The sequence below is a fragment of the Mobula birostris genome, chromosome 4, assembly GCF_030028105.1.
Source record: "Mobula birostris isolate sMobBir1 chromosome 4, sMobBir1.hap1, whole genome shotgun sequence".
Lineage (NCBI taxonomy): Eukaryota > Metazoa > Chordata > Chondrichthyes > Myliobatiformes > Myliobatidae > Mobula > Mobula birostris.
In genome coordinates, this window is record NC_092373.1 from 27,044,146 (window position 1) to 27,069,679 (window position 25,534).

The window sequence follows — 25,534 nt, forward strand, 5'->3', positions numbered from 1 at the left end:
TGAGGGATCTGTTTGAGAAACCATTTCTTCTTGTGGGGAATCCAGAACCAAAGGGCATAATCTTAAAACAATACCTGGGTCATTTGAAAGTAAAATTGGGTTTTAGTTCTTTTCAAAAAGAGGATAAGACATCTGAACTTCTATTCTCAGTATGGGGTCAGTTGAGTCATTCAAAGCTCGTGTTGGTAGCCAAGAGTAAAAAATGCTGTCAAACAATGGTGAGTAAATGGGTTTGAGGTACCAATCAGCCTTAATGTAATTGACTAGTCTATTCCTTCTGCAAACTCTCTATTTCTTCCCCTGCATTTGTCCCACAAACATCTTAATGTTTTTTAGCTGGGGAAGGAGACCAATGTGTTTTCCCTTTGCAATAGAAGTACTATATGCACATACCTTGTGTCCATAGGCAGACTGAATCTTATACACATTTATTATGGTAGCTTCAATATATACATTAGCAACTGCAAATTACTTCTCCCTTTGTGTTTTACAGATCATAAGCACACCACAGCGACTGAACAACACTGGAAGTGTTCTGATCGGAAGTCCTTACACCCCCACGCCAACGATGGTTACCCAGAGTCACATAACAGACACTTCTGGATGGGTTTCAGGGTAAGCTTGCATCTTCTAACAGACATGCTGCAATGTGTTTTGGATCCTCTGAATCGACAGTCGGATGCAAATCCTCTTGGTCCAGTTAAACGTTTTCACATGATAATGTGCTTCCAATCTACTCAGTCAAAGAGTTTTGATCTTAAAGTAAGTGTGCTGGTGCTTGGGGCATTGAGCATGGTGATAATTGAGTTGAGGAGGCATTTGGTATTTGAAGTTTGTTAGTCCAAGTTGGAAATCGCCAAGAAAAATATTTTATTACTGTGGATGCCCAGTACACCACTTGGGTGTTGTGTTGAAAATTTCTGATGCACTTAACACAGAATTTCTTATTGTAGTATTGTTCTCCCCATCCCTGATGTCCTCCAAAGCCAAATCTTAACAGGAAAGCAAATATGCTTAGAGCATTGTTGTCCAATTGAAATTGCTGATGGGGCACATCATTGTTCATTATGAGTGTGTTTCACCGGCTGCACTGTTTTCCGTGCGATGCAGGTAAGTGTACATACAATAGAGTTATTTACATAATAACTCTGTCTCCCTTCATCAGTCAGAGAAGTAGACTGCTATGATCAAAAGATCTTACATACCTTACCATCCACAACAAATTATGCCAACATAATTATGCATTAATTATGTGTTGAAGTTCACACGCTGCAAAGAAATGGGCATTGAACGACTGTCTGCTCTCCGCTCATTATTTACTCAACCAGATTGCAGTTAAGCGGCGTTTATTGACAAAGTGAGATGAAGTAAGTCAGGAAATTTGTTCACCAAATTAATTCCTGAGAGTCTCTTGTGTGAAAGGATTGAGTGAAACACCTATGTTTAGAAGAAGGAGGGACAATTTCTTTGAAGCGTATAAAATCCTTCAGAGTGATTGCTAGGGTGAATCCTAAGAGGCTATTTCCATGGCTGAAGTTACTAGAATTTGAGATCATACCAATAAGAACGGGGATCTGCTTTTAGCGCTCAAATGAAACGATTTCAGGGTATGGAAATAAACCAGTAAAGTGACATTCAGGCAGTGGTCTATTTGGATGGTTGAGAGAATGTGTAGTCCTTTTTCTTGTGTCCTTATGAGAGAAGTATTGTGTGCCTCAAGAAGGTGGCATCCAACTTGAAGGACCCTCACCATCTGGAACATACCCTCTTCTCAGCTACCATCAGGGAGGAAGTACAGGAGCACAATTAACATTTTAAGAACAGATTCTTCCCCTCTACCGTCAGATTTCTGATTGTCCAAGAACCCAGAAACACTACCTCCCACTTCTGCTCTTTTTGCACTATTCATTTATTTTTAGAATGTATTTCTTATTGTAACTTTTTATGTATTGCAGTGTACCGATGCTGCCAAAAAACCCATTTCACATCATACTTCAGTGATAATAAACTTGACTCTGGTTCTGAAGCATGAGCATTTCTATGTTGGCGAATGGGTTAACCTGTTAAAATTTTACATATTAGGATCTGGATTCCCATCGTGCTGCATGTGGCTAACGTTTGTGGGTCAACAGACTCTGAGAATACTCTCCCAAACACCAGAAGGACTTCAGCACGCTGATGTAAAATTGTACAGGTGTTGAAGGTTTGACTCTGTCTAAAAGCAGTGTAAACTAATGAACCCCAATCCAACACTTTGAAGTGAGACATTTACTTCCCAAAGCAGCACAAAATACATCTTGAGAAAGGAATCTTAACATTCTGTCTTAGCTGATATAAACATTCTGTTGGTGATATATAATGTGATAAAATCAAACCGTGTACAAGATTGTAGTCTTACAGCTATGGTCTGAATGGTCAAAAGCATTGCTTCTGGTTTCAGAAGCTTGGTTCTCCATGTAGATGTAGTTTGATAAAAATGTTGCTTTCTAAGATAAGGGGCCCAAAACTGCTCACAAACTCCAAGTGAGGCCTCACCAGTGCTTTATAAAGCCTTAATACTCCATATATGTCTCAACATGATGTCCTTGGTTTTATATTCTAGTTCTCTTGAAATGAATGCTAACATTCTGTCTGCCACTTCTTTGCCCATTCTACTAATTTAAGTCCTCTGTAGCCCCTCTGCTTCCTCAAAACTGCCTTCTCCTTTGTCTATCTTCATATTGTTTGCAAACTTTGCAACAAGGCCATCAGTTCCGTCATCCAAATCATTGACATGTAACATAAAAAAAATTGGTCCCAACACAGACCCTTGTGGAACACCAGTAGTCACTGGCAGCCAACTAGAAAAGATTCTCCTTATTCCCACTCTTTGCCTCCTGCTAATCAGCCACTGCTTTATCCATGCTAGGATCTTTCCTGTAATACCATAGGCTTGTAGCTTTTTAAGCAGCCTCACGTGTGGCACCTTGTCAAAGGCCTTTAGAAAATCTAAGTACACAAATTCAACTGATGCTCCAACAATATAGACCAGCAGTTTCAGGGTATGACTTGTTTGTCATGAGGCAGTGATATAACAACAGTTAATATTTGTCTTTGAGTAAGTGGAGCTTTAGTTCATATTAAAATTGCTTCTTGCACCACAGGCAATTACAGTTCCTTCTATCACCTGAAAAATCTGTCAATATAATATTAACTGTTGGTTAGAGCAACAGCGTCAAAATTAGTTCTTTGGTGACAGAATAGAGATTTAGCGGTAATTGATTGCAAGCTGCTACATCATCTAAAAACCCTTGCATCGGTTCCTGCACAGCATAACATGTTCAATGTGTAAAGCTATGAGAACAGCAGGTAAAATTGAGAAAGTACATGTAGATTTTAAATCGATGTTCTGTGATGGATGCATTGAAAAGTTTGCAAATGTCCTCCTTGTGAAGGAGCAAGGTGTCATTGACAACTGTTTTTAGATTTTTCACTTGTGCATCTCCAAACTCTTTATTTTGGCATTTTCACAAAGGAATTGTCAGCAAGTGCTCTCAATTCTGCTGTCAATGCAATTTCAAACTTTAAGCAAGTCCGTTTCCGAGATCAAGTTTAATTGTCATTCAACCGTACACGTTTACACAGCTAAATAAAACATTGTTCCAGTGCATACAGTCACACAGCACATTTTATTGAGATACCGAAGGAAGTAGACCCTTCAGGCACTTCAAGCCACAGCACTCAGCAACCTTTTGACCTTAACCCTAGCCTAATCCCGGGACAATTTCCGAGGACCAATCAACCCATCAACTGGTACGTCTTTGCACTGTGGGAGGAAACTGGAGTACCCGGAGGAAACCTACGTGGTCAGGAGGAGAACGTACAAACTCCTTACAGTCAACAACAGGAATTAGAGTTACAACAGCACATACAGTCCAAAGAAAAAACTAAAACACAAGTCCCTGACTGCCATGACCTAAAGATTGATGGTGCACGGAATGTTGTCTTGGAGCCACATATCTGCAGGAGCAGCAGCGGTTTCTCAACTTGTGCTGGTTTAGCAGATGATCACAAATCAGCTTGTCCGTCACTGGGTCAGCCAACAGCAATCCAGCTGGTATTCCAAGGACGGAATACTGGAGAGCTGGCGAGCCCCCAACCCTGCACGGATTCCAATGCGTCCTGATGCCTCCTCACCTGGGTGGCCGTAACAGGCGACACCGTGGCATGAGGGCCTGGTCACCATAGCAACTGAGGTCACACAGCTCCTATGATCCAGACATTTCCTCACTGCATTTCCAGTCCTCAAGTACCTCACTAAACCATACCATTCCATAGTCTTAATTAATGGAAATACTCAAACGCAGCAAAATTTTGATACTTTTGAGAATGTTTTAATAGCATATCTGTATTTAATTTGTAATGTAGACTTTACACAAAGGAAAACAGTAGTTTGCTTTTTTGGGGCATCACAAAGTCAGGTTGCAACATTTGTTAAGATTGACTTAACGTGAAACATTCTAAACTCTGACTGTTGAGGCTCTCTGTTTGGATGAAGGTGGTAATGTATCTGTGATCTCCTCATTCAGTATGACTGTGCTTTTTGCTTTTAAGTTTAGGATGTGTTTGCATTATAGATCTCTTGGTTTTTGATTTTTACTTTCTTCCTTTTGGATTGTCTTTAAATAACTATAGCAGTGTTTATCGCAATTCAAATTCCCACAATATGGAAATGATCAGAAATACATTTGTAAGTGTCCTCATTAATGATCTATCTGGCACGGTTTCAACATGGAGAAGACCTAGGTTGAATGTCTAATCTATAGTCAATTGCAGATTTTATTTGCTGTGAGAGTACTGTAGACAATGTGAGAGTTTTTGATGCTCTCTTTGTCAGTCCATGGCCTCCTCTTGTGCCACGATAAGGCCACCCTCAGGGTGGAGGAGCAACACTTTGTATTCCGTCTGGGTAGCCTCTAACTTGACGGCATGAGTATCAACTTCTCCTACCAGTAATTTTTTCCCCTTCCCCCTCCCCTTTTCTTCTACTCCGCACTCTGACCTCTGACCTCTTACTTCACCTATCACCTTCTAGCTATCCTCCTTCCCCAACCCCTACCTTTTTGTTCTGGCGTCTTCCCTTGTCCCTTCCAGTCCTGAAGAAGGGTCTCGGCCCAAAATGTCAGCTGTTTATTCCTTCCAATAGATGATGCCTGAGCTACTAAGTTTCTCCAGCATTTTGTGTGTGTTGCATTGGATTTAATTTTTACTTATTGAGATACATTGCAGATTAGGCCCTTCCAGCCTTTCGAGCAGCACCACTGGCAACCCACTGATTTTTAACCCTCGCCTAATCATGGGACAATTTACAATGACCAATTAACCTACCAACTGGTACATCTTTGGACTGTGGGAGGAAGCCCACACGGTCACAGAGAGAACGTACAAGCTCCTTATGAACAGCGGCGGATTTCCAGCATCTGCAGAATTTCTCTTGTTTATAATGTGAGAGTCAGTTAGAATTCCAGCTTCTGATTGTTATCCAGTCATTGCCTTGTTTTTTAAAAATGTTTTTTTTTTAAATGGATGAGAATGGGGAACCAGTTTCCACAATCAAATAGTCCAGAGATGGCCACCATCCACCTTCTCCATGGCGGTAGGATTCTGGAGTTTGTAAGCACTGCTACAAGTCAACCAGCATGAGCTTCTTTTAGTTGGACATGAACAGGGAAAACCTGGACTTCTAATGATTTTTTAAAAAATTATTAAGTAACCCCTCTAGGCAAGGGCTCCATGGACCCTAGGATGGGAACCCTCGTTCTAATCTGATGCTTATAGTCAGTTATTGGAATCATGTACAATTGTGCAGACAAATTCAACCTGGCTGGCTAAAATATTTCTGCTGCCCAGTAGCAGGGGACCAGAAGGTAAGCTTTCCATGCGGAGTGTTTCTCAAAATGAGGCTGCCATACTAAAAATTTAATGACTGCTGAATCCGTAGTAGGTTTTAAGTGAATAAATATTTGAAATGGTAACATTTTAGATGTTCTCAGAACATATCAGTGGAATGGAACAAGTGAGGCCAGGATACCATGGCTTCATCCCAAGATGGCGCTGGTGATATGCGGCGACATTTTGCAGGCAACTCACAAGACTTCTAGATTATACCTGTACCACTTCTGAAGTACAATCACTGCAATTGGCAGTCTGTAATTTCCCTTTAAGAAATGTACTTTTGAACAAACTAGCTTCTTATGCACATTGGTTGTTTGTTTGTGTGTAGTTTTCATTGATTCTATTGTGCTTGTTAGTACGTTTTGTGAATGCCCACAAGAAAATGTATCAGGGTAGTATATAGTGACATATACATACTTTGACGTTAAACTTACCTTGAATTTTGAACTTTCACTCGGAGCTGTCATATTCAGTGATTGTAATAATTGTTCTTCAGCATTTTGGTTTCGTGTTGGTCTTCAGAGCCAGAGCTGCTGTAGCTTTAATAATCTTGCTTCTGACTCGTGTTTGATGTGATTCAATCTGCACGTTGCTAATTGGGCTTGGTGCAGGTGTTGAATTCAAAAGGTACAAAATATTCCATTCTACAGCACCGAAGTCCCTAATTTTGGTCTCTCGATTCTTTGACTCACGTGCATGCAAATGCGCACGGGCACACACACACACACACACACACACACACACTTGCATAAGCCTATTCAAGCCTGGTGCGTTGATAACTGCTATTTTTAGGAGCTTGGCATAGGGTCTGTGCAGTAATTTTGCTGTTGTATTTCATCCTAGGCAATGCCGTGAGGGAGGTAATGGGTTGGAACTCGAGACATAAAGTACATAGCTGAGTGAACTCGGAGGTCCCTGATGCATTTGCTGAGTCCCTGGAGTAGCTCACTCTATTCACCTCATTAGAAAAGAATGGTATTGGGAAGGAAAATGAACTGAAATGGGCAATGGTGATTGATTTTACCTTCCTGATTCACTTTGCTCAATCAGTATTGCCAGCTAAAATATTAGGCACTCTTGGTGTCAGTTATCATTAATGGAAGGACTTTTCCCTTTTAGCTAGATGGTTCTGAGTTCAAATGCCAAATCAGAACAAAAATTGAATGGGCACATCTCTGCTGCACAGTGGGTCATGCCATATTTTAGATGAAACTTTAAATCATGTCAGCTGGCGTAAAGGATCCCAGGGATGTGCTTATAGATTCCCTGTATTGAAATTATTGCTCATCTATGAATTTGCCTCCATCATTGTCGATAGGGCTTTCTTCTGCACTTTCCCATTTCGCTCAGTCCCCCACAGTGAGAAAGGAAGACGATTCCTCTCCAGTAGCCTCTGTCTCCAATAATCCGTCATTTCTCCCACCTTCATTGTGATGAGCAGATCCAGCATCCATTTCCCTGTAGGTGAAAATCAGAAGAGATGCAGGTGCTGGAAATCTCAAACAGAAGACACTGGAAACATGTAGCAGTTCAGGCAGCATCTGTGGAAAGAGAAACAGTCAATATCTCGGGTCTGAGACCCTGCATGAGCTCCTGTGTGTTTCCAGCATCTGCTATATTCATAATGTAAAAAAAATAATAATTGCCCTGAAAGAAACCAATTGGCTCATCAAGTTCAGTCGTACTCTCTAAGTTTCAGTTTCTTCTTTCGTATTTGGTTTGTTTGGAGCTTGAATGTGGCGATGTTGAACACAGTGCTTCTATATACCCGGAGTTGGCTGCAACCTGGGGGGGGGGGGGTGGTGGAGATGTATTTCTTTTGCTTATCTTAATGATCACGAAACAATTAGAGTGCCTCAAACACACATCTGATTCACTAACATCTTTCTGAAAAGGAAAACTGCTATCATGCACTAACCCACTGATCTCCACCCCTATACACAGTGTGGATGAGGCAAAGCAGCCAGTTCAGTTCGAGTCATTTTAGAGATTTGCAATAGATTCTAGGATTGCCAGAGCATCCATATCCAGTGAATGAATACACATAAAAGAGGAGCTTTAATGACGTCTATTACCCTGCAGTATTTTTGTTGGGAAATAAGGCAAATGGAAAAGAGCACAGATTACAAGTAGCAAAAGCTGTTACTTTTGTTAAGTTGTTAGTTTGATAGTGGACTGTTTGTCCAACTCCCATCAGGGAAGAAGCTATGTAGCGTCCACGCCAGGGCCACCAGATTCAAAAGCAGTTATGTCCTACGAGCCGATAACACTTCCACTCATTAACTCCCCCTACCACAGCCCCATCACCAGTACTTGATCAGAGTCACCTTTTGTACAGACACCCCTGTACCAATCGTCAGTTTATATACATACATTCAATGTATATAAGGTAATCGAATGTATATACTTATTGTATTGTTTATTGCGTTCTTTTTGCTTATTGTGTTTTTTATTGTTGCATCTGACCTGGAATAACAATCATTTCGTCCTCCTTTTATACTTGTGCACTGACGAATAACAATGAATCTTGAATGGTGAAAATTGTTCTTTGTTATATGTATGATAATAAGATTTGGTAAGCAGGAAACTTTGTGTTAAATCATTCTTATGTGTAGCGAGATTTGCACAGATGTCAAGAAGGAAATAACCATAGAATATTTTGTGCAGATGACTATCTGCTGCCTCATTTCCTAATGTGAAAACTCATACTGTACATTATGTTGCAACATTTTCATTAATTGCAAGATGCAAGTACTTATGGCCTTGCCTCAGTAATGTGGTAAATATTAACACATTTTCCAAATTTCAAGCAGAGCAAGTGGGTAAGAAAGAGACAAGTAAAAGTGGTGCTCTATTCTTTAGTTTTATTAAGCACAGGTGCTAAAAATAGAAGAAAACAAAGAGCAGATGCTATTCTTAGGATCCTGTGCCTGCTTTTCACTCCCACTGGAAGTTATCTAAAATCTTGCAATAAACTAGTTTGACAAATTAGCTCTAAATTAAATACATTTTTCATACTTCACAAGTAAGGTCCATTTGCCCTATTCATCTGAACAATTAATGTAAGAATATTTTTTAACTGCTCCATACTGGCAATCCAATAAATTATTTATTTCTGAAAGCACTATGAGTACTAGGATGACCTGTATATATGTTAATATTACAGAAACTAAACGTGCTTATTTGCTGCAATATAAACAGCCTGGTGAAGCCTCTACTATTTTTAGCATGCAGTGGAGTATTTCAGGCTACTTTTAAATATTCTATTATGAAAGCTATCCCTAATTCCTTAAATTTCGAATTGGCTTTCTCTTCCTTGCAGGAGCAGAAAACGTACTCATGAATTTATTGAATCTGATTTTTCAGAAAAGTAAGTACATATTAGTATTTTATGATTTCCCCGTATTATATTGTGTATTTTTATTAGAGGAAGCAGTAACTCGTGAATTGTGGTGCTTTGTCAATTGTGATTTATTTTCTGTGGCTAAAAATAGCTTTTTGTTCAGAGGGCTGTAACCTGGTTGCACATCAAAGCTAGTGTGCCTGTCTGGGAGCAGGTCTAGAGAATACATCATTTGCTCTCTTCCGTCGCGCAGGCTCTGCTCGCTTCCATTGCAGGGGGTTTCCAGCAAAATAAACTGCAATGCCCAGCAAAGCTTGGAAAAGGTGTCCATGTTTACCACGTCAACCTCCTGAAAGCATTAGATTAACCAGCAGTTTGTCCACAGTCTCATGTTTAACTAAGATATGTATGTGAAAGTAATGATGCTCTAATTAATGTCTAGATTTAAATATTATGCTAGCAATTGCTTACGTAGCTCCTTTGCTTTTAAAAATAAATATTCAATTGGCTTATTGTATTATTGAAGTTATTCTCATATTTTAATTTGTGTGCAGCCTATAAATGTAAGTTAAGGAAAATCGCACTTAACAGGTTTCTGTGACAGTAGCTCTTTTGACATAACATTTATACTCAAATCATCCAGCAGATAGTCTTCCATGTAATTTAGAACAGAAATGGGTGCGGGAGTTGGCTATTTGGCTCTTCGTATTTGCCCAACTTTTTTAAAAAAATAATGTACCTACCTTCTCTTTGAATGTCTCCAATGATTCTGCAAGTACCTGTACACCCCGGTTTTAAATGGCCATTCCTGACTTTGTAACTATGGCCCTGATTTGAGATTTTCTCACTCATGGAAGCATCTTAATATCTGCCCTGTTATGGGCCCCTTGGGATCTTACATGGTTCTGTGAAATTATCCCTCATTCTTTCAAGCCAAAAAGAATGTGGCTTCATAAGGCATTGGCCAGACACCACTTGGAGTATTGTGATCAGCTTTGAGCCTCTTGTCTAAGAAGGGATGTGCTGGCATTGGAGAGGGTCCAGAGGAGGTTTAAAAGAATAATCCTGAGAATGAAAATGTATGAAGCGTTTGATGACTCTGGGCCTGGACACGCTGGAGATTAGAAGAATGGGGGGGGGAGGTGTGTTTATTGAAACCTATCAAATGTTGAAAGTCGTAGATAGAGCAGACGTGGAGAGCATATTTACTATAGTGGTCTGTTTAGTATCAGAGACACAGACGCAGAGAACAAGGACATCCCTTTGGAACAGAGTTGAGGAATTTCTCTGGTCAAAAAGTTGGTGAATATGTGGAATTCAGTGCCACGGACGGCTGTCAAATCCAAATTATTAAGTGTAGTTAAAACGGAGGTTGACAGGTTCTTGATTACTAAGTTTAGAGGGAGAAAGCAGGAATGTGGGTTGAGAGGGACAGTAAGTAAGTCATGATGGAATGGTGGAGCAAAATCAATGGGACGAAAGACCTAATTCTGCTTATATGTCTAATGGTATTGTGGAGTGTAATTCTTCACTCACTTGTGATTCCTTCAACTACTTGTGTTTCTCTAACTACTTCCACCCCTTCGCCCCAGGAATCCATCTAGTGTGTCTCTTTTCGAATGCCTTCTTCAGTAAGGGGACCATTACACCAGATGGGGCCTTAGCAATACCCTGTATGTTTGTAAAAGTTCTTCCCATTTCTAAACACCAACCTTCATGTAACAAAGGCCAGTATTTCATTCAGCACACATCAAAGTTGCTGGTGAACGCAGCAGGCCAGGCAGCATCTCTAGGAAGAGGTACAGTCGATGTACCGATATTTCATTTGCATTTCTAACCATTTGCTGTACCTACCTCCTGATCTTCTTCAAGGTCACCTCGATTCCAGAATTTTTCTTTTCCTACTAAAGTGTGGAGGAAACTGCTCAGGCCGTAGTTGTGGGAACCTAAAGGAAAGTAATGTTTTAGATGGAAGACTATGTATTGGAAATGGGAAAGAGAGAAAAGAAGCTTGTTAGCTGTAGGAAGGGTTTGGAGAAAGGAGTGTCTCTGGTAGAAGAAAAACTGAGGCAACCATGGGGATAAGCTGTAAACAAGGCTATCTGGTCAATGAGTGATTGGGAGCCGTTCAGGAGTGAGAATGTGGACAGAAGAATTCAGGAGTGCTAAAATGCAGAGCAGCAGATGAACTGGGGAGGTAAGGCCATGCATGACCTCCACTTCCTGAGAAGGGAAAAACAAATAATCTGAGACAATGGAAAACATCACTATTTGTCATGAAACCAATTTTGGTGTAACACAATAACAGCATAAAACTTCACTGGATAAAGGAACTAATTAAACTTCAGGGCATTAAGGCTGGAAGTAATTTATTTACTATTCATTTAGAGATACAGCGTGGAACAGCCCAATGAGCCATTGCTATCCAGCAACCCACCCATCTATCTCAGAACTGCTTTAATTTTGTCGATCTTCTTTTCTATTACATTCAGACCTCCCCTGAGATACGTTTATAGCTTATGCAATTGTTTTGTCTTCCTTACATGTGAACTCCAATGATGTAGCTGGGTTTCATTTCCCTTAGCAGGATATTTTTATTTCAGCCAATAATAAGTTTCATTATCCATATGTTTTTGAGGCGATGAATGATTGCTGAAATTGTGAGCACAATATGAATTGTCTTCAGCCAGTCACCATTTTTACTTGACTAATGTCTTTCCTTCTATGAATAGAATCTTATTAAGCTTCAGTATCTGTGAAGCTGAAGTCCTGCTTCGCTATGATGACGCAGTAAATTCCCTGAGGGGTTGCACTGGGCAGGAACCACATTAATATGGCAATCCAGTGAACTCCTTGGAGCATTAACAAGTACAATGAAGATCTCATTGTTTTTTTTTAATTATTGCTAAAACACACAGACATGCTTTATTTTCCTTTGGAAACTAATCAAACTTCCAAGAGCTTCTTTTTTAAGGAAATGTGACGTTTTCCCTTTTATTTAAAAGAACAAAATCCAATGCCACCAAGTGTATTTGGCCTTGTGAGCCCCGTAATACTAGGCACCATGATTTCTGTTGGAGCCTTTCATTCATTAGTTTATTCTGTTTTACGGTAAGCAAGCCAGAACAAAGTGCCTTTGGCAGCTAAATGGTTCTCCTTGCCACCAAGCATTTACTGCCGTCCATGTAATTTGCTATGCAGGGATATACGGCTGGATCAGTTCACCAGAATTACTAATTTCTTTAATAAGGGAGCTGTTTCTGTTTATAGATACAGCCCTACTTTGTTGCAACTAGTGATGCCAGAGTCTCGAAATTTGATTGCACTGTCCTTTCCCACTCAAGTGTTTTACTTCATGTCTTGTGAACTTGTTTTCATCAGTCTATTCATTCATGCTGTCAGAATGCTGTGCATCCCTGAGCTTCACTCCGCTCCTTGTGATACTGTACTGGGGCGGCACGGTAGTGCACCAGTTAATGTAATGCTATAATAGCACTGGCAACCCGGGTTCAATTCCTGCCACTGACTGTAAGGTGTTTCTACATTCTCCCTGTGATCGCATGGGTTTCCTCCGGGTGCACTGGTTTTCTATCCCAGCCCAAAGATGCACTGATTAATAGGTTAATTGAACACATGGGTATGTAGGCGACGTGGGCTCATTACGACGGAAGAGGCTTTTATCCTGCCATATCTCTAAATAAATAAAATGAGTATTGGAGAGCAAGTAATCTGTTGCAGTGGCATCCAATTATTAAAATTCACATTCGATCGTAAGACACAGGAACAGAATTATGCCATTTGGTCCATCAGATTTTCTCCACTATTCCATCATTGGCTGATTTATTTTCCCTCTCAACCCCATTCTCCTGCCTTCTCCCCGTAACCTTTGACTCCCTTACTAATCAAGAATCAATCAACCTCCGCTTTAAATATACCCAGTGACTTGGTCTCCACAGCCGTCTGTGGCAGTGAATTCCACAGATTCACCGCCCACTCGATAAAGAAATTCCTGCTCATCTCTGTTCTAAGAGTCCATCTCTCTGTTCTGAGGCCGTGCCGTCTGGTCCTAGACTCCCCCACTATGGTAAGCATTATGTGATAAGGGTTGCTAGCAATGCCAGCATTTATCGAATGTCCATAAGTTCCCATCAGAAGTTGACGATGAGACACCTTCTTGAACTGTCACAATCTGTGTACTTCGAAGGCATTCCAGTTAACGAGATCCTGCATTTTGATCAACAGGTTGGCCACATATTTCCCAGTCAGGATTGTTGTGTGATGGGGAAGGGGGTTTGGAACATAGAACATTATGGCCCAGTACAGGCTCTTCAGCCTATGATGTGTGCCAACCTTTAACCAACTCTGAGATTAATCTAACCCTACCTTTCTACATAGCCCTTCATCTTTCTGTCATCTATGTGCCTGTCTTAAATGCCCCTAATGTATCTACCTCTGCCTCCACCCCTGGCATCAATCACTGTATGGGTAAAGACCTTACCTCTGACATCCCTTAAGTCACTTAAAATTATACCCATTTGTTTCAGCCATTTGTGCCCTGGGGAAAAAGTTTCTGGCTATCCATTCTATCCACACCTCTTATCTTGTACACGTCCATCAAGTCACCTCTTTCTTTGCTCCGAAGAGAAAAGCCCTAGCTCAGTAATCCTATCTTCATCAGATACCCCCTCTAGACCAGGCAGTATCCTGGTAAATCTCCTCTGTATATCCTTCCTATGATGAAGTGATTAGAACTGAACACAATAATCCGAGTGTGGTCTAACCAGGGTTTTGTACAGCTGTAACATGACCTCGTGGATCTCAAGCTCAATCCCCTGACTAATGAAGGCCAACACACCATATGCCTTCTCAACAACCCGTTCCAACTTTGGAGGAACTATGGATGGTGACCCCAAGATTTCGCAGTTCCTCCACACTGCTATGAATCATGCCATTAACTCTGCTGGGACACTGCCCTCAAACCCCCAACTCTCCACTCTCCATGGAGATTGCTCCCTCTGTGATTCCTTGTCCATTTGTCCCTCCCCACTAATCTCCCTTCTAACACTTATCCCTGTAAGCAGAAGTAGTAGGTAGGAGAAGGGTGGGGACCTGAAGAGAGAATATAACGAGTAAGGTAGAAAGCTAAAAAAAAGACAAGTTAACCTGAACCCAAGGGAAACCAATATCCTTGCGGGCCAGTTTGCTGGAGCTGTTGGGGGACATTTAAACTATTGGCAGGGGGATGGGAACCAGATTGATAGGACTGAGGATGGGGCAGTTGGTTTCGAAGTTGATGAGACTGTGAGGAAGGACAGGCAGATGATAGGGCAAAATTGTAGTCAGTGGGGTGAGTTGAAGTGTTACATGGGGGCAAAATCGAAAAGGGTGATGAAGGCAGGCTGAATGTGTTATAATTGCATACGCGCAGTATATAGAATAAGGCAGATGATCTTGTAGTTCAGTTAGAGATTGGCAGGTATGATGTTGTGAGCACCACTGCGTTGTGACTGAAAGAAGATCATAGTTGGGAGCTTAATATCCAAGGATGCGCATTGTATCAGAAGGATAAGCCGAGAGGGTGGAGTGTGGCTGATAAAAAATGAAATCAAACCCTTAGGAAAGATATAACGTGGGATGTGAAGATGTCCATTCCTTGTTGGTGTAGTTAAGAAACTGCATGGGTAAACAGATCCTAATGGGAGTTATATACAGGCTTTCGAACAGTAGCCTGGACGTGGGCAATTTCAACTTTCAGGTAGGTTGGGAAAATCAGGTTGGTGCTGGGTCCAACAGAAGGAAAATGCCTATAGCATGGCTTTTTAGAGCAGCTTATGGTTGAGCCTACTTGGGGCATTGTTCCTTGTAAGCTGTGTGGGAGCGCGGCATGCACTTATGCTTTTTTACCACGCAACTGGAATTTTCTTTTATAAAATGTTAATATAATTTTGAAATTATGCTAATATTTTGAAATCCATGTTAAAATAATTGTAAAATATACAATTAATTGTGTTTTGAATATAATCCATACCTTTTCTAAATAATAAAAGTACCACAACCTTTACTTTGAAATATTTTAGAGCTTCAATGTATTTACATTGTCAATATTTCAAATTACAATAACGTTACAAATTGTAACAATAAACACAGAATGGAAGTTGATAGCTCATTGTTAAATAAACTGCCAGTCTGCCGAATGCCAATGCCATCTAGTCAAAACATTTTACATTTGCCATTGTGTCTCTCAGCTGTTTTGTCTGCCTGACATTGTTTATTTGTGTTGTGAGTTGTGGTTTTTGTTTGATGTGCATATTACAAAAAAATCATTTAAAGTACTGTGCAGTTTTCAGGCTGTGTAAAATTTTTCAGCTCAGAGCAATGATTGGTCTGCGCAGCTGTTTAAAAAAATAGATGGAATGTTTACTAGGGGAAAAGCAATTCTGGATTGGGTGTTGTGTTGTGTGATGAACCAGATTTGATTAGGGAGCTTAAAGTAAAGGAACTCTTAGGATACAGTGATCATAATTTGATAGAATTCGCCGTGCAGTTTGAGAGGGGGAAGACAAAGTCAGAAGTCTTACAGTGGAGTAAAGACATGAGAGAGGAGCTGGCCAAAGTAGATTGGGAGGGAACACTAGCAGGGTTGACGGTAGAACAGCAATGGCCGGAGTTTGTAGGAGCAGTTTGGAAGGCATTGCAAAGATGCATCTCAGAGATGAGGAGGTATTCTAAAGTGAGGATCAGGCAAGCATGGCTGATAAGGGAAGTCAAAGACAGCAGAAAATTAAAAGAGAGGGCATATAATATAGCAAAAGCTAGTGGGAAGTTAAGAGGATTGGGAACCTTTTAAGAAGCAACAGAAGGAAACTAGAAGTCCATAAGAATAGAAGTGATAAGAATAGAAACAAAGAAAAGCTAGCCAACAAAATAAAAGAGGATGCCGTTGGATATATAGTATAAAGAGTAAAAGAGGGGTGAGAGTGTATAATGGACTGTTTGAAAATGATGCTGGAGAGTTAGTAATGAAGGACAAAGAAGTGGCAGATAAGTATTTTGCATCAGTGGAGGAGGCCAGAAATTAGAGAGTGTCGGGGAAAGGTGTCAGTGTAGTTGCTACTACTAAGGAGAATGAGTTTAGGATGCTGAAGGGTCTGAAGGTAGGTAAGTCACCTGGACCAGATTGACTACACCCCAATGTCCTGAAAGAGGTAGCTGAAAAAATTGTGGAGACATCAGTAATGGTCTTTAAAGAATCACTAGATTCTGGAATGGTTGTGGAGGACAGGAAAATTGCAAATGTTACTCCAGTCGTTTAAGAAGGGAGAGAGGCAGAAGAAAGAAAATGATAGACCAATTAGAGTCCTGAAGAAGAGCCTTTGTCCAAAATGTCGATTGTTTGTTCATTTCTGTGGATGCTGCCTGACCTGCTGAGTTCCTCCAGCACTTTTTGGGTGTTGCTTTGGGTTTCCAGCATCTGCAGAATTTCTTGTATTTATCGGCCAGTTAGCCTGACTTCAGTGGTTCGGAAGATGTTACAGTCCATTATGAAGATCGAGGTTTCAGGATATTTGGGGACACGTGATAAAATAGACCAATGTCAGTATGGTTTCCTTAAAGGAAAATTGCCTGACAAATCTGTTAAAATTCTTTGAGGAAATAATAGGTTGGATAGATAAAGGTGAGTCAGTGGATGTTGCTTACTTGAATTTTCAGAAGGCCTTTGACAAGGTGACGCATATGAGGCTGCTTAATGAGATAGGAGCCGATGGTATTACAAGAAAGATACTAGTATGGATAGAAGATTGACTACTGGTAGGAGGCAAAGTGTGGGAATTAAGGGAGCCTTTTCTGGTTGGCTGCTGGTGGTAAGTGGTGTACCACAGGGGTTAATGTTTTGACTGTTCCTTTTCAGGTAATGTGTCAATGATTTGGATGATGGAATTGATGGCTTTGTGGCCAGTTTGTGAATGATATGAAAGCAGGTGGAGTGACAGGTAATGTTGAAATAGGAAGTCTGCAGAATGACATGGACAGGTTGGGAGAATGAGCAAAGAAGTGGCAGATTGAATATAGTGATGGGAAGTGCATGGACATGAACTTTGGTGGAAGTAATAAAGACATAGACTAATTTCTAAATGGGGAGAAAATTCAAAAATCAGAGCTACAAAGGGACTTGGTCCTTGTGCAGGATTCCCTAAAGATTAACTTGCAAGTTGAGTTGGTGGTAAGGAAGGCAAATACAGTGTTAACATTCATTTCAAGAGGACTAAAGCATAAGAACAAGGATGTGATGCTGAGACTTTATAAGACAATTTTCAGACCACACGTGGAATATTGTGAGCAGTTTTGGGTCCTTTATGTATGAAAATATGCGTTGGCATTGGAGAGGGTCCAGAGAAGAGTCACGAGAATAATTACCGAACTGAAACTGCTAATATATGAGGAGTGTTTGATAGGTGTAGGCCTGTAGTTGCAGGAGTTCATGAGAATAAGGGAGGATGCCATTGAAACCTATCAAATACTGAAAGGTGTACTGTAGATAGAGTGAATGTGGAGAGGATGTTTTCCATAGTAGGTCTAGGAACAGAGGGCACAGGCTCAGACTAGAGGGGCATCAATTTAGAACAGAGGTGAGGTGAAATTTCTTTAGCCAGAGAGTGGTAAATCAGTGGAATTCATTGCCACAGACAGCTGTGGAAGTCAAGTCATTGGGGATATTTAAAGTGGAGGTTGATAGGTTTTTGATTAGTCAGGGTGTCAAAAGTTACAGGGAGATGGCAGGAGAATGGGATTGAGAGGGCTAATAAATAGTCCTGATGGAATGGCAGAACAGACTTGATGGGTTGAAAGGCCGAATTCTACTCCTGTGTCTTAAGGTGTAAGTGCTACACTTACCCAGTCACCTCCTCCCTCACCTCCATCCAGTGGAGCAACACTTCACCAGCAAGTCTGTTGGGGTCACGTCTACTGTATCCAGTGCTCCTGATGTGGCATCCTCTACATTGGTGAGGCCAGCATAGATTGGGGATCACTTTTTCAAGCACCTCTGCTGCATTTCAAAAAGCAGCATTTTCAGGTGGTCAACCATTTTACTTCCAATTCCCATTCCTATTCTGACATGTCAGTCCATGGCTTCCTCTTCTGCCATGATGAGGCCAGTCTCTGGCTGGAGGAGCAATACTTCATAGTCTGTCTTCATAGCCTCCAGCCTAATAGTATGAACACCAATTTCTCTAGCTTCCAGTAATTTTTTCTCCTTCCCACTTCCTCTTCTTTCATTCCTGACTCTGGCTCCACCCCTACCTCTTCTCTTGTGCTCACTTGAGTATCACTTTCCCCGGAGCACCCCTTTCTTCCCATTCTCCCATGGCCCACTCTCCTTTCCTATCAGATTCCTTGAATTAATGTTCTGTTGCAACCTATATCAAACCCCCACACTATTCACAACTCCACCAATCTTCGTGCCATCTGCAAACTTACTCACTCACTATCAACTTCCTCATCGAAATCATTTATAAAAATCTCAAAGAGCAGGGGTCCCAGAACACATCCCTGTGGAACAGCACTTGTCATCGATCGCCAGGCAGGACACACTCCATCTACTCTGTCCTATGGCCAACACAATTCTGTATCCACCACATCCACTGCTGTACCTTCATCAGTGTGCTTTGTCACATCCTCAGAGAGTTCAGTCAGGCTCATGCTCCAAGACCTGCCTTTCACAAAGCTGTGCTAATCGAACTACACTTCTCCAATTTGTAAATCGTTGAAGAATCCCCTTCGATAATTTGCCCACTACTGAGGTCATTCCCAGAGCTTTCCCTACTTCCGTTCTTGAATATTTGCCACCATCCACCCTGCTTGCTGGAGACATTTCTCCTAACTTGTCTTTCCAAGATTCAACACTGTTTATTGTCATTCTTCAGTACATCAGTGTAAAGTAGAAGGAAATGATTGTTATTCCAGATCTGATGCAGTATTAGAGAACACATTAAGCATAAATAACACAATAAATGTAAAAGCAATTGTATAAAACCCATGTGCAAGTCACTGTTATATACATAGACACCAGGTGATGTGTATGTAGTGGTGGAGGGGTCGATCAGCCTTACAGCTTGGGGGGAAGTAACTGATTTTGTGCTTAGCAGTTCTGGTGTGGATTCTGTGTAGCTACTTCCCTGATGAGAGTGGGAGAGACTGCAGGTGGGTGGAATTCCTTCAGTGACTGGTCATTCTAGGCATCCGTTAGTCTCGTGAGACCGTGGATTTACGCCTTGGAAGGTTTCCAGGGCGTAGGCCTGGGCAAGGTTGTATGGAAGACCGGCAGTTGCCCATGCTGCAAGTCTCCCCTCTCTATGACACTGATGTTGTCCAAGCGAAGGGCACAGGGGCTGTTACAGCTTGGCACCGGTGTCGTCGCAGAGCAATGTGTGGTTAAGTGCTTTGCTCAAGGACACAACACACTGCCTCGGCTGAACTCACGACCTTCAGATTACTAGACTGATGCCTTAACCACTTGGCCACACGTCACTGACTATATGCCCTTGATGGCAGTAGGCTGGTGCCAGTGGTGCACTGGGCAGTTTTTAACTACCCATTAGAGAGCTCCGCTATCCTGCACAGTGCAGTTTCAGTACCACACAGTGATGTTAGGATCTGATTCATTGCGCGCCTGTAGAAGGCCATAAGTATTGATGTGCGTAAACCAGCTCTCTTCAGCCTCCTCGGAAAGTGGAGTCATTGCTGAGCTTTCTTGACTGTGGAGGATGTGCTCTGGGGCCAGTAGCTTGGTTGTAGTGTGAATGTGGGGAGGAAATATCACCCAGTCAAGACTTCATATTCAAAATCAGTATACTGGATTAGCGTGGCCTGCTTTTGCAGAATCTGTAATGGAGTTTTTAAATAATAGCCCAAAATGCTGAAAATATTCAGCTTTTTGGACAGCATCTCTGGAAGAGCAAATAGATCACTGAAAAAAAGAAGAAGGAATAGCTTTATTTGTCATATACACATCAAAACATACAATGAAATGAATCGTTTGCATTAATGACCAACAGAGTCCAAGGATTGTGCTGGGGGCAGCCCATAATTGTCACTATGCCTCTGGCACCAAGGTAGCATACCCTTAACTTACTAACCCTAACTCGGGGGGCTTACAGCCCCGAGTCCATGGACCCTTTGCTTAATGGTATTGGTCCATGGCATAAAGAAGGGTTGGGAACCTTTGCCCTAGCTCATCCATCTTTGGAATGTGGGAGGAGACTGAAGCACCCGGAGGAAACCCACATGGTCACAGGGAGATGACACAAACTCCTTGCAGGCAGCTGCGGGAATTGAACCTCGAATACTGGTGCTGTAAACTGTTATGATGATGCCTATGCTAATTTACTTTTGCCTGAATGATCTGCAGATAATCTGTTTACACGGGTTGCTACTTCACATTTTGTTTTCAGTCACGTGGCGATGTGACTTCACTTAAATCCCTTTTGCCTTTAATTTAATGGTTCCTGCTCCCATGCAGTGACACTCCGAGCAGTGCACACAAGACGCTGTAGGAACTCTGCAAGTCTCTACAGAGCTGAATAAGCAGTTGGCATTTCGGGCCAGGACCATCCATCAGGTCACAGCCCGAACGTTAACTTTTGCTCCTCCTCATAGATGCTGCCTGACTTACTGAGTTGCTCCAGCATTTTGGATTTCCAGCATCTGCAGAAGCTATTGTGTTTATACTTTAATTTTACATATAAACCAAGGTTATTTGTTGTATAACAAGCTGCAGGGATAGAGTCACAGAGTGCTTCAGCACAGAAACAAGCCCTTCGGCCCATCTAGTCCATGCTGAACTATTTATCTGCCTAGTCCCATCGACCTGCACCCAGACCATAGCCCTCTATACCGCTCCCATCCCTGTACTTATCCAAATTTCTCGTATTTCTTGAAAATAAACCTGCATCCACCACTTCCGCTGGTAGCTGCTTCCAGCCTCTCACCATCCTTTGAATGACAATTACCCCCTCATCTTCCTCTTAAACATTTCACCTTTCACCCTTAACCTATCACCTCTAGTCCTAGATTCACCCAAGCTCAGTGGAAAAAGCCTGCTTATATTTACCCTGTCTATACCTCAAATAATCTTTTATACCTCTATCAAATCTCCTCTCATTCTATGCTCTTGGAAAAATTTTGATATGATGATATTTTTCAATAATGTACTTTCAAATGATTTAGTTATACATCTGATATTTGAACTAAACATTGTCTTATCGCTTTTTAATTTGTTCTTTCTGAGAAAATAGGGTTAAATTGCTGACAAAGGAATAGCAATGAAGATGTGCATGTGTTGCAAGTCAGGTTGAAATCTGAAAGATCCATTTAGCAAGGGAAAAGTTTTCCAGTCACTTGAAGTTCAGAACCACTTCCATTTATAAAATTTGTCTGTCGGGTTTTTTTTAGCCTGATTCAAAGGTGACAGCAGCCAAGTGAAAACTTGTGTGTATTCAGTGACTTTGTTCAGGAAAGTGCTTGAATAATTAAAGAGAACACAGAGCAGAATACAGTTAATGTTCTTATTGGTTCCTCAGGAAAGCCCAAGATAGAACAGTAAATAGTTGTTTCCCAATTATAGTCTTTTATCTGTCAGTAGTTTGCTTGAAGATTCGCATTTTGGCTTCGTGCTAAATCAGCTCTTATTTTAATTGGCAATTTCTATGGTGTAAGATTATGTTTCTGAAATGTAATCAGGACAGAAAATAACCAGAGACTTGGTTCCACATTAACTTCAGACTACTTGTTATTCTGCATTTGGTGCTCTAAAGTCGTTGCCAACCTTCCTTAAAGAGAAGAAAAATCAGGTGTATTTAAGGTTAGGTTGCCTTTGCAAGCAAAGGCCTTCTATTGTTCTTGTAATGATGGACAATGCAATCTGCTTTCTCACCACTTAAGGTTAACAAAAAAAATCAACTTATTGCACCCCCATATGCTATTACACAAATGTAGATCTGTTTCTCTTTGTGAGAAACCACGTGGGAGTAAGGCTCATTATAAATTGTGAGCCATGACGCAAATTACTGTCAGTTTGTTCGTTCCATTTTGTCTGTGAAGTACATTGGTGCATTGGCTCGTAACCTGACATGCATATATAAAGAACTTCTTGATACCAAGGAGAGAACAAATATTGATTTAACTGTTTGTTTATAAGAAATGCATGTATTTATTTTTTTATTACACACCAATTCGGGCAACTGTTGCTGTTATTTAATAAACACTTTTTCATAATTGATTTAGCTTCCTTCAGAAATTTAAGTCTAAAAATATGTTGCAGTGTTTTGAAGGATGATTGTTGTACATTTTATGGACCAAAACTTTTAAGGGGGTCTGTCTGTCTCTGTCTCTGTCTCTGTCTCTGTCTCTGTCTCTGTCTCTGTCTCTGTCTCTCTCTCTGTCTGTCTGTCTGTCTCTCTCTCTCTCTCTCTCTCTCTCTCTCTCTCTCTCTCTCTCTCTCTCTCTCTCTCTCTCTCTCACTCACTCACTCACTCACTCACTCACACACACACACACACGTTGCTTTTCTGTGCTGAGAGTGGGAAGAGGGGCAAGGAGAGGAGAATCATGGTTGCGGAAAAGGGGGAGGGAGTGGGAAGCATCAGAGACACTCTGTAATGATCAATAAACCAATTGTTTGGAATCAAATGGCCTTACCTGGTGTCTCAGGGCTGGGTGTGTCTTCACATTCCACCCCGGCATTTCTTCTCTGCCACCTGCCCTATATTCCTAATGCGGCACTCCACGTTGACGGATACCGTATTGTGCAAAAGTCTTAGGCACCCTAGCTATATATGTGACTTGTTACACTATAAAACATAAGCTTAAAACATTCAGCCCATCAAATCTGTGCCTTTTCCTCATGGCTGAGTTTTTTTTCTCCCTTAACCCCATTGTTCTGTCTTCTCCCTGTAACATGTGACACCCCTGCTGATTAAGAACCTATCAACCTCAACTTTAAATATAAAATTTTAAGTGAAGTATAGTCATTTTTTTGTGTATTATATGATTTCTTTGCATTTTGTGTACAATGGAGGATGAACTGCTGGAAGACCTCGGTGGGTCAACAGTTGTGGAGGCAAAGAGGCGGTCAACGTTTCGGTTTGAGATCCTGCCTCGGGTTGAGAATATGGAAGTGAAAGGGAGGGGTGAGGGAGGTTGGTAGCTGAAACCAGATGTGGGGGTGGGGAGGGGTGAGATGGATGAGAGGGATTGATGATCAGATGAAGCCAGGTGGGAATAGAGGATAGTGAGCCAAGGGAGAGAAAAAAAAAGTGTTAATAGGTATGTGGGTTGTGGGCAGATGGAACTAGGTGAGGAAAGATGATGAGTTTTGGTACTACGGGATGGAAAAGACGTACAAAGGGAAATAGAATTAGAGTGAACAAGTAGGAGTAGAAAGGAACATGGAGGATGAGTTCCCCGAAACTGAAAAATTCAGTGTTCATGCTATTAAGCTGTAGGCTTCACAAGTTCAATGTGACGTGTTTGTTCATTCAGTTTGCATTTGGCTTCACCGTAGCAGTAGAGAGGACTGAAGACGTTCAGGTCATTGTGAGAAAGGGTGTTGAAAAGACACACATCCAGGCACTCAAGATGGCCATTGGGACAGAATGCTGGTGTTTTGCAAAGTTGTCATTTGGGTGCACTGACAGAGAGGATGATGCGTCCATATGATAAAGCAGCTTTGTGCAAATCCAAAGGCAATATCAGCAATTAAAGATTAGTATTTGGATGTCACATGTACATGATAACATATAGTGAAATGTGTCATTTCCTCAAGTCAAAGCAGCGAGGACTGTGCTGGGTTTCTGGTGCCAATGTAGCATGCCCACAACTGGCTAACCCTAATCCATTAGCCTTTGGAATGTGGGAGGACACTGGAATGCTCAGAAGAAACCTACATGTTCACTGGGAGAACGCACTAATTCCTTACAGATGGCGGCGAGCATTGAACCCCATTCTCACAGGCTGGTCCTAGTCACTGGCTACCTTGCTGCCCCATGTAGAATTATTCTTCTGTGCACAACTTTTCTCAATTTAGGCAAATTTGACAAAACCTTCGTGCCAAGATACATTGGCAGAATGGCGGGCTAATGACAGATGTAATTTACTGCAGATAAGTAATGTAATTTGAAGGGAGAAAACTTGCTTTTATGTCGTGCCTTTTACATTTCACATATCAAGTGCTTCAGAACCAAATTATTAATTTTGAAGAGCTGTTAATGTTTTGTGCATCAAATGCATGAGACAGTTTCCTGACTGCGTGTTCCCAAAAACACAGCATTTGAAATATGGCCATCTCGTCTGGTTTGGGTTGAGTTGATTGGGCAAACAGCAGCTAAAGCTGGAGTAACAATAAGAGATGTTTTTGCTTCTGTCTAAGCAGAACTTTACTGAGTAGGCAGCTAGTTCTGAAGAATGGTGTATCTAATAATGTAGCATCCCTCAATATTCACTTAAACTGGGTATTAATTTCTAATTCAATTGAAACGTATTGAGGCTTATTGAAAGATTAAGGGGTATTAACTGATTTTCCTTTGAAACACCAGAAAATGGTGTTTTCAGCATCAGCACGTGAGGTAGTAAGATTTTCAACAGTGAAACAGGCTAGTGAAGGAGTGGAGCTTTGAGGCTTTGACGAGAAGAGGCGGGGGACATGCTTGCTTGCAGTTAGTCTTTACAATGTCTCCTGAGACGGTGATGTGCCTCTCATGTGAGATGTGGCAGTCTTGGGGGAACGCCCCTCTCCCGCAGAGTCACATCTGCCAGAAGTGCATACGGCTGGGCGATCTGGAAGACCGTGTAAGGAATCTGGAGCAGCAGCTGGATGACCTTCGACTCATAAGGGAGAATGAGGCAGTCATAGATGAGAGCTACAGGGTGGTAGTCACACCTAGGCTGTCGGAAGCAGGTCGTTGGGTGAAAGTCAGAGGGGGGAAAGCGAAAGTGAGCAGACACGTAGTGCAGAGCACCCCTGTAGCCATTCCCCTGAATAATAAGTTTACCGTCCTGGATACTGTTGGTGGGGACGACTGACCAGGGGTGAGCCACAGTGGCAGGGCCTCCGGCACTGAGTCTGACCCTGTGGTGCAGAAGGGTGGGACGGAGAAGAGGAGAGCTGTCGTCATTGGAGACTCTATAGTCAGGGGAGCAGACAGGAGATTTTGTGGACGTGAGAAGGACACCCGCATGGTTTGTTGCCTTCCGGGTGCCAGG

General features: G+C 41.6%; 1 protein-coding gene across 6 annotated transcripts in view; it reads left to right on the top strand.

Moving 5' to 3' along the window:
- LOC140196225 (transcription factor Dp-2-like) overlaps window positions 1-25,534 on the top strand; it is a 275,695-nt gene that overhangs the window by 173,542 nt on the left and 76,619 nt on the right. For 5 of the 6 annotated variants that reach the window (XM_072255038.1, XM_072255039.1, XM_072255043.1 and 2 more), the window contains 2 exons: window positions 494-615; window positions 9,257-9,304. In XM_072255038.1, the coding sequence (XP_072111139.1) occupies window positions 494-615; window positions 9,257-9,304 (170 nt within the window). The remainder of the gene's footprint in view (window positions 1-493; window positions 616-9,256; window positions 9,305-25,534) is intronic. The other variant, XM_072255041.1, reaches the window with a different exon arrangement.